At 46.0% G+C, this 10,000-nt stretch overlaps 1 protein-coding gene across 1 annotated transcript in view; it reads left to right on the top strand.

Moving 5' to 3' along the window:
• SLC4A11 (solute carrier family 4 member 11) overlaps positions 1–10,000 on the top strand; it is a 75,785-nt gene that overhangs the window by 43,880 nt on the left and 21,905 nt on the right. Inside the window, exons 4-5 of the mRNA XM_075849455.1 lie at positions 1,514–1,557; positions 3,970–4,201. Coding sequence (XP_075705570.1) covers positions 1,514–1,557; positions 3,970–4,201 — 276 coding nt within the window. The remainder of the gene's footprint in view (positions 1–1,513; positions 1,558–3,969; positions 4,202–10,000) is intronic.

The following is a 10,000-nucleotide window of genomic DNA, read 5'->3' as shown; positions in this document are numbered from 1 at the left end:
CTGTTGCGCGAATCACGCTGTTCGCACGGAAGTGCTTCCGTGCGACATGCGTCGTTTTCACACACCCATTGACTTCAATGGGTGCGTGATGCGCGAACAGCGCACAAATATAGGACATGTGAGTTTTTTTCAGCGGACTCACGCTGCGCAAAACTCACGGACTGTCTGCACTGCCCCATAGACTTACATAGGTCCGTGCGACCCGCGTGTAAAGCACGCGCGTCGCACGGACGTATATCACGCTCATGTAAACGAGGCCTAAGTGTCAGTCTTCACTGTAGCGCTGACATTGTATTTGTGAACCAGGAAGAGCAGGATGAACGTTGTTATGGGTCAGCGCTGGTCTGTAGATGGAAATGCTTTTGTTTCTGTGTGTGGAGATGTTTGTGGACGTTCTTGTCTTTAATACTTTTCATTCTTTTTTTTTTTATAAATTAAGGGGGTTCTCCGTGATGTATACAAGTCTTAGGCTTCGTTCACATCTGCGTTGGGGTCCCGTTCTGAGCTTTCCGTCCGAACGGGACCCTGAACAGACACAAACGGAAATCACAAGTTTTTTCTTTTCCATCACCATTGATTTCAATGGTGACGGATCCGGTGCACATGGTTTCCGTTTGTCTCTGTTGTGCACCGGATCCGTCGTTTTGCCGGAAGCAATAGCGAAGTCGACTCCACATCCTGTCTGAGTGACCACCCTTTCCCTGCATGTAGTTACATACACAACATGCAGTGACTTATGGCAAGAAGGTAAAATATTGCCCCAAGGGAAGCACGGAGGCAGAAACCAGGGGTACACAGGAGTTTTTCCATTATTTTATACTGATCCAGAGTTACAGCCTTTATTCTACTTCAGAGCTGCGCTCAGTATTCTGCAGGCTTCAGAGCTGCACTCAGTATTCTGCAGGCTTCAGAGCTGCGCTCAGTATTCTCCAGGCTTCAGAGCTGCACTCAGTATTCTGCAGGCTTCAGAGCTGCGCTCAGTATTCTGCAGGCTTCAGAGCTGCGCTCAGTATTCTCCAGGCTTCAGAGCTGCACTCAGTATTCTGCAGGCTTCAGAGCTGCGCTCAGTATTCTCCAGGCTTCAGAGCTGCGCTCAGTATTCTCCAGGCTTCAGAGCTGCACTCAGTATTCTCCAGGCTTCAGAGCTGCACTCAGTATTCTGCAGGCTTCAGAGCTGCGCTCAGTATTCTGCAGGCTTCAGAGCTGCACTCAGTATTCTGCAGGCTTCAGAGCTGAAATCTCCCAGCATTTCCTGCTTGTTCAGTGTCTGCACAGACTTTGCTTTGATTTGCATTCTAGGAAGTGTAATTTTTAGACTTCAAGGGTGGAGATCTGCTGGGACCTTTAAAATATATTGTAGGGACCAAGAGGAACATTTTTTCTTTTTCTCTTTGAAGTTTTGGAGACATTTTTCGAAAACGCAGTCTTCCATATTTGTTGATTGCGAGACATGAATTTTTTTTATTAACGACCAGTGAATGTTCTAATTTACCTTTTTACTTTGCTCCAGCAGAAAACGAGAGCCATGGCTGTGTATTGCTTCACACTTCAAGAAAAGTAAGTGAACCTTTCCGAAATCCTATATTTATAGATGTCGTTGTTTTTTTTGTAGACCGTATAACGCCGTGGGAATCTCTGGAGCTAGGTAGCTAATCTGATACTGGCACCTAACTTTTTGGGTTGTTTTTATTGTATGTTGGGAAGTTCTTCTTGTTGGGCCACCAGAAAAGTCACTTGGCTCCTTGATGAGTCTCGTTGGCTTCTCAAGTCTTTTTCCATTGGAGATAATTTGGCAATCCCCTCGATCCATCTCTTTTTCAGTTGTACCTCTTTACTTGTCCCGACCGGATCATTGACCGTAACCTTTAAGTCATTTGACTACCTTAAAGTGGTTGTCCCACAAAACACATGTATCCCCTATCCACAGTATAGGGGATACATGTGTGATCGCTGGGAGTCCGATCGCTGGGATCACCAGTGATGAGCAGAACAGGGGACCGACAGTCCCCCGAAGTTCTCCATGAGGCTTCCGGGGTCTGTGTTCGGCTTGTATGTCCGGCAGCTCCATAGAAATGAATAGATCGCCGGTATGTGCGTATGCGTGACCGGAGCTCCCTTCATTTTTATGGAGTTTCCGGACACAGACCACGGAGGTCTGAAGCTTCTCATGGAGTACTTTGGCGGGTCTTTCGGTCCCCCGTTCTCCTTATCAGTGGGGGTCCCAGTGGTCGGACTCCCAGCGGTCACACATATATCTCCTATCCTGTGGGTAAGGGGATACATGTGTTTTGTGGGACAACCCCTTTAACACAGAGCGAAGTTGTTATGTCACGTGTCTGACAGAGGGGTGGAGCTAAATATCGACTGTTTCCAATGGCAACCAGTAGAATTCTAAGAATCAGTTCTGGAGAAAAAGACATAAAATAACCATCTATAGAAAACCGTAAAGCAAATTTACTAAAATGCAGATTTGTCAAAAGTGGAATTACGTTTGTAAATGTATCCGTAACTTATGTCATGTTCTTTTCCCTCCCTCGTCTTGTAAAGTTACCAATTTCTTGTGTAGTCTTCCCATTTGGATGCCTTAAAACAAGTCTGTGTAGCATAGAGAGGCATTCTCCTCTATAGCAGACAGAAAACCCTGGGACCACTTTCATGCAGGTAGTTACATATACTCAAATAGTGGTCACCCAGACAGGAAGAACGTGGTTGCCAAGCAACCTGAATTAACACAAAGGTGAGAAGTTCAAGGAAAAGCCATACGGTAGGTTCGGCCATAGTTTATAGTGTTACATTCTACCGTCTGTCGCTGCGGCCGTCTTCATCGGTACTCCCCTCTTTAGGAGGGCAGACAATGGCCCATCTACAGGACAGAGGGGCATGTTCCTGGCCAGACATAAGACGGCGTCCTCCCTCCTGGGTATAAAGCGGATCCTTGCCTTGTTGACGTTGGAAAGCCGGGGATCGCCGCACCACAAGCCGTCCAGAATGAAGTTTTATGACTTGAGTTGTTTTGTTCTCTCTGGTGACTGTCCCTGGTAGACATGATCTTCAGAATGTGGAATTCGTCTTAATTAAACCCATCTCTTTATACCAAGCAAATCGAGTCAGCACAGCCCCGCGGTTTCACTCAATCCCTCGTATAAATATTTGAGAACGCTAAAAGACTCTCTTATTACATTAACTGGCACGTGTAGCGGCACTCCAAGTTACCAACCACTCGGAGACGACATGATGCCGGCCCCTGTCCGTCAAGATTGTTTTTCTCCGAGAACCAAGCAATAAGAAGTGGAGACGCTCAAGACGTTCCAGCAGTAACCAGTCCCCACACCGGTAACCCTTGTATCTATGGTGATAAGACGGTTGCTTCAGACTCTGTTTATCTTGTCAAAAAATTTAGGCTCTACGTTTCCATCATAAGACGATCATTTTTGGTTACAATGGATTACACTTGTCCTGATCAGGGATCGTTCTTCAGGTCATTGGCTTTCTCTGCTCTTCAGGTAGTTAATCGGGGTATCATTTTTCCTTCGCCTGGATCCCAAAATTACTCCGAGAAAATGGATCCTCGAATCAACCCACTGGTTTCACGCACACAAGCTTTAAGATTACTCAATGGAGTCCACCAATGAGGGTCCCGGGACAGATGGAAATCTCCTACTATGTTTCTAAAGCTGGCAATAGAATTGGATTAAGATTGGCCACCATGCGGCTCATCCATCGGGTCATGGACCTGGTTAAAACAAACAGGTCCGATCGACTTTTTGGCAATCACCAGTCGGCCATAGCGAACAATTTCACGGTCGAAGTTGTCTGTTTTGGTTGACTTGTATCTATGTGTCTTTTTTTTGTGCCTTTTTAGAACATTTTTATGCTCCTGTTTTCGTAACCTTCTTATGTTTTTTCCCGTTGTATCAGCAACTCTGCTCTACAGGTGGTGATGAGTTCCCTGTGTTTTTATTTTTCCAGTACCTAAAATTAAAGAACTTTGAAGAAGAGGTGAGAGCTCATCGGGACCTGGACGGCTTCCTTGCCAAAGCCAGCATTATTCTGGACGAGACGGCGACCTCTCTGGACGACGTCCTGCGGGAAATGCTCAAGCACTTTGTGGAAGACCCAGAGAACGCGGAGCCCAGCTGCAACTTTGACAAAATCATGAGCACTTTATTCACAGACTCCGGCGCTCCAAGGGAAGGGAATGGTAAGGAAAAGGTCTTATTGTATAGAAAAATGGTCTTCTAGTGCTCCACGTAAACCGCTCCACGTCATTTAGTGACTGTAAAGGGAAAAAAACGACAGAAATCTTCCCATGGACAAAGCATTTTTGAAAAAAAATATTTTGGTTTGTTTTATCGATACTGTAATTCTGACAATACCATAGACCAGACAACAATTAGTCGCCCATCATTGGATGTTTTAAAGGGGTTGTCTAGTGTGGAAAACCCATTTCCATACACCCTATAAGCGAATTCGGAGGTAATAGAGGGGTGGGTCCACATTCAGGATCCTCATGTCTTGTCCAGAGTGGAGAAGGCTTACAAAGAGCATCTCTCTCCATGGAGGACCTGTCCTGTCCTGCATTACTCAGCCAACCCATTGATATTAATGGGCACTGTGTAATACTTAAATTTCCCTGTGGTGGCGCTGCAGGCAAATCGAACACTTACTGCCAGGTTTCTCCACAGATTACAGCTGATCGCTGGGGGATCGGCCGTGATCTGCTCATTGTCAAAGGACTCTTCTAACCAGTAAAGATTGTCTAATGTGCAGAACCCCTTTAAATCCCTGTGCTCACCGGCCCTTAGGCCTCCTGCACTCGGCCGTATTACGGATCTGTCTTGTACGAATCCATAATACAATGGCCATAGCTTGTTATCGGTCCATGCTGTATCTCTGGTTCTTAAAACCCGATAGGGATGGGGCCAACCGCGCTCTCCATGGGCCCCATTGCAGCTGCACACCCTTGCCTGTGGTAGGTTGCACAATGTGGCGGTATAGGTTATAGATATAACAATCTGCTGCTCATGCAGATTTCCTCCTCTGGATTTACAATGTGTTTGGAGGAGAGGAGCAGTAATAAATATGCCCATTTCCCATGTTTACTCCTTGTATTGGCACCACGAGCCGCGCTGATGGGCCGCAGGATCCGATCCCAATTAGCCTCTTGTTTTCTTCCTTCATGAATATTTGTTAGGTGACTCATCGGCTCTAGAGACTGAGACCTAATTCCTTCCAGCTCCGGCGGAGGTGAAGCAGCTGCCGCAGTTTGTCTGACTAGGCAATAACCTTATTGACATAGGAAATGAAGCACGTGCCTCTGCTGTATGGCTGCCGGGGAGTGTTGGCATGTGCCCCGCTGTCACTGCAGCCCCATTCTGTGACCCATAGAGGCCTCTCACATCATCATCTATCTATCTATCTATCTATCTATCTATCTATCTATCTATCTATCTATCTATCTATCCTATGCACACTGGGCCACCATATGAGAATGCTGAGGGTAAATCTGAATAGTATTTGGCAGGTGGGTTGTGTCAGTGACGGCCGGTGACCCATTAGACCGGCACACGACTCCCTCGCGGTTGATCTTTCTATAAACACCTCCCGTCAGCTCTGGCTCCTGTATACACGCTCCGTGTGAGATGATGACATGGCTTCTTTCTGGCGAGGTCTCCTGTCATTATCATCTCTTAAGTACATACTGGCAAAAATAGAAATCCCCCCCCCCCCCCCCGTGTAGCCGTAACAAGTAGGAAAGTTCAGCAGATATTTATCTTTTTTTACATTTTTTTTTTTTAGTCTGACTTTTTGAAACCCCTCCGGTTTATACTAAACCTTACATAATAAAGGTTCTGTGTCTTCTGCACGGGCCGCAGCATTTACTGTGTATTGTCACCTGCATTGTTTGTTTTTTCTTGTTTTAGTTCGTATATTATTATTTGTGTTTGTTTTATATCGTCCTCTGATTTTGTGTTTCGTTCTGGTTTTATATCGTGTACTGTTATTTCTGTTTTTCCTGGTTTTATATCGTGTACTCTTATTTCTGTTTTTTCAGTACATCTCCTTTCGGACACAATACAAGGTGTGACGGCCACGGCCACAGGCGTTCAGTACCAGCAATCCTGGCTCTGTATAATGTAAGTAAGATCGTGGCGCTTCGTGTTCAGTGTGATTCTGAGAACCAAGGTGATAATACACGTCACAATTATTGCAGGTTCTCGCCTGTAATCTGTGAGGGGCGCATAAAATTGCATGTCTGTTTGCTGCGATTTCGTGTTCAGAAGATATTTTTTATTTTTATTTTTCTTTCTCACTCCTTCTCTCTCTTTCTCTCTCTTTCTCTCTCTTTCTCGCTCTTTCTCTCGCTTTCTCTCTCTTTCTCTCTCTTTCTCTCTCTTTCTCTCTCTTTCTCTCGCTTTCTCTCGCTTTCTCTCGCTTTCTCTCGCTTTCTCTCTCCTTCTCTCTCTTTCTCGCTCCTTCTCTCTCTTTCTCGCTCCTTCTCTCTCTTTCTCGCTCCTTATCTCTTTCTCGCTTCTTCTCTCTCTTTCTCGCTTCTTCTCTCTCTTTCTCGCTCCTTCTCTCTTTCTCGCTCCTTATCTCTCTTTCTCGCTCCTTATCTCTCTTTCTCGCTCCTTATCTCTCTTTCTCGCTCCTTCTCTCTCTTTCTCGCTCCTTCTCTCTCTTTCTCGCTCCTTCTCTCTCTTTCTCGCTCCTTCTCTCTCTTTCTCGCTTCTTCTCTCTCTTTCTCGCTTCTTCTCTCTCTTTCTCGCTTCTTCTCTCTCTTTCTCGCTTCTTATCTCTCTTTCTCGCTCCTTCTCTCTCTTTCTCGCTCTTTCTCTCTCTTTCTCGCTCCTTCTCTCTCTTTCTCGCTCTTTCTCTCTCTTTCTCTCGCTTTCTCTCTCTTTCTCTCTCTTTCTCACTCCTCTCTCTTTCTCGCTCCTTATCTCTTTCTCGCTCTTTCTCGCTCTTTCTCGCTCTTTCTCGTTCTTTCTCGCTCTTTCTCGCTCTTTCTCGCTCTTTCTCGTTCTTTCTCGCTCTTTCTCGCTCTTTCTCTCTCTTTCTCACTCCTTCTCTCTCTTTCTCGCTCCTTCTCTCTCTTTCTCGCTCCTTCTCTCTCTTTCTCGCTCCTTATCTCTTTCTCGCTCCTTCTCGCTCTTTCTCGTTCTTTCTCGCTCTTTCTCGTTCTTTCTCGCTCTTTCTCGCTCTTTCTCGTTCTTTCTCGCTCCTTCTCTCTCTTTCTCGCTCCTTATCTCTCTTTCTCGCTCCTTCTCTCTCTTTCTCGCTCCTTCTCTCTCTTTCTCGCTCCTTCTCTCTCTTTCTCGCTCCTTCTCTCTCTTTCTCGCTCCTTCTCTCTTTCTCGCTCCTTCTCTCTTTCTCGCTCCTTCTCTCTTTCTCGCTCCTTCTCTCTTTCTCGCTCCTTCTCTCTTTCTCGCTCCTTCTCTCTTTCTCGCTCCTTATCTCTTTCTCGCTCCTTATCTCTTTCTCGCTCCTTATCTCTCTTTCTCGCTCCTTATCTCTTTCTCGCTCCTTATCTCTTTCTCGCTCCTTATCTCTTTCTCGCTCCTTATCTCTTTTTCTCGCTCCTTCTCTCTCTTTCTCGCTCCTTCTCTCTCTTTCTCGCTCCTTCTCTCTCTTTCTCGCTCCTTATCTCTTTCTCGCTTCTTCTCTCTCTTTCTCGCTCCTTCTCTCTCTTTCTCGCTCCTTCTCTCTCTTTCTCGCTCCTTCTCTCTCTTTCTCGCTTCTTCTCTCTCTTTCTCGCTCCTTCTCTCTTTCTCGCTCCTTATCTCTCTTTCTCGCTCCTTATCTCTCTTTCTCGCTCCTTATCTCTCTTTCTCGCTCCTTCTCTCTCTTTCTCGCTCCTTCTCTCTCTTTCTCGCTCCTTATCTCTCTTTCTCGCTCCTTATCTCTCTTTCTCGCTCCTTCTCTCTCTTTCTCGCTTCTTCTCTCTCTTTCTCGCTTCTTCTCTCTCTTTCTCGCTTCTTCTCTCTCTTTCTCGCTTCTTCTCTCTCTTTCTCGCTTCTTCTCTCTCTTTCTCGCTTCTTCTCTCTCTTTCTCGCTTCTTCTCTCTCTTTCTCGCTTCTTCTCTCTCTTTCTCGCTTCTTCTCTCTCTTTCTCGCTTCTTCTCTCTCTTTCTCGCTCCTTATCTCTTTCTCGCTCCTTATCTCTTTCTCGCTCCTTATCTCTTTCTCGCTCCTTATCTCTCTTTCTCGCTCCTTATCTCTCTTTCTCGCTCCTTATCTCTCTTTCTCGCTCCTTCTCTCTCTTTCTCGCTCCTTCTCTCTCTTTCTCGCTCCTTATCTCTCTTTCTCGCTCCTTATCTCTCTTTCTCGCTCCTTCTCTCTCTTTCTCGCTTCTTCTCTCTCTTTCTCGCTTCTTCTCTCTCTTTCTCGCTTCTTCTCTCTCTTTCTCGCTTCTTCTCTCTCTTTCTCGCTTCTTCTCTCTCTTTCTCGCTTCTTCTCTCTCTTTCTCGCTTCTTCTCTCTCTTTCTCGCTTCTTCTCTCTCTTTCTCGCTTCTTCTCTCTCTTTCTCGCTTCTTCTCTCTCTTTCTCGCTCCTTATCTCTTTCTCGCTCCTTATCTCTTTCTCGCTCCTTATCTCTTTCTCGCTCCTTCTCTCTCTTTCTCGCTCCTTATCTCTTTCTCGCTCCTTATCTCTTTCTCGCTCCTTATCTCTCTTTCTCGCTCCTTCTCTCTCTTTCTCGCTCCTTCTCTCTCTTTCTCGCTCCTTATCTCTTTCTCGCTCCTTATCTCTTTCTCGCTCCTTCTCTCTCTTTCTCGCTCCTTATCTCTTTCTCGCTCCTTATCTCTTTCTCGCTCCTTATCTCTTTCTCGCTCCTTATCTCTTTCTCGCTCCTTATCTCTTTCTCGCTCCTTATCTCTTTCTCGCTCCTTATCTCTTTCTCGCTCCTTATCTCTTTCTCGCTCCTTATCTCTTTCTCGCTCCTTATCTCTTTCTCGCTCCTTCTCTCTTTCTCGCTCCTTCTCTCTCTTTCTCGCTCCTTCTCTCTCTTTCTCGCTCCTTCTCTCTCTTTCTCGCTCCTTCTCTCTCTTTCTCGCTCCTTCTCTCTCTTTCTCGCTCCTTCTCTCTCTTTCTCGCTCCTTCTCTCTCTTTCTCGCTCCTTCTCTCTCTTTCTCGCTCGCGCTTTCTTTCTTGCGTTCTCGCTCGTTATCGCTTGCTCACTCTCTCTTGCTTGTTCTCACTTTCTTTCCTCCTTCTCGCTGGCTTTCTTTTCTCGATCTCGCTCGCTTTCTCACTCTCTCTTGCTCGCTCACTAGGCTTGGCATGCTGATCCGTCTGGGAAGCAGATGGCTCCGTACACAGTATAGCGGCCGGGCTACAGAACTGCAACTCTGCTCCTATTCACTTGAATACTGCAGCTCGGCCGCTATTCTGTGACCGGAGCCGTCCGCTTCCGGCATGGACATCCGGCGCCCGCAGGCAGCGGGAGAAGCTGATCGGTGCGGGTTCTCGGTGTCTGACCCCCACCGATCATATTCTGATGACGTTTCCTGTGGATAGATCATCAGTAGTCCATGCCTGGACAACCCCTTTAAGGCTGCTGGAGTCACTCTCTGCGTTTTTCGTAGCATTTTTTATTGCATTTTTGTTTTTTATTGCAGCGAGATGTTACATTAATGTCTATAGTAAAAGATAAAATGCACCACACACAACTGCGTTTTGGTTTGTGGCATTTTTGAGGCAGTTTTGTGGTCCGTGGCGTTTTTCCCATAGGCTTCTCTACAGGACTTAAAAAAACGCCAAAAGAAGCCTGTACAAAATGACGCCATCAAAAACGCATGCTACGTTTAATAACGCTTGTGTTTCTAGGAGGCGTTTTTTTATGCCGTTTTTAAATTGCCATAAAAAAATAAATAAATCTGTGTGTAAGAAAGAGAAGTAACAGCGATAAACCAAAACTTCCAACGCTGAAATCTCAAATCATGGGACATTTTACGCTCGGTCGCCGTTTTTCTTCATTAGGACCTGTTATATGTTACATG

The sequence above is a fragment of the Rhinoderma darwinii genome, chromosome 1, assembly GCF_050947455.1.
Source record: "Rhinoderma darwinii isolate aRhiDar2 chromosome 1, aRhiDar2.hap1, whole genome shotgun sequence".
Taxonomy (NCBI): domain Eukaryota; kingdom Metazoa; phylum Chordata; class Amphibia; order Anura; family Rhinodermatidae; genus Rhinoderma; species Rhinoderma darwinii.
Note: the sequence above shows the minus strand (reverse complement) of the source record. Positions and strands in the feature narration are given on the sequence as shown.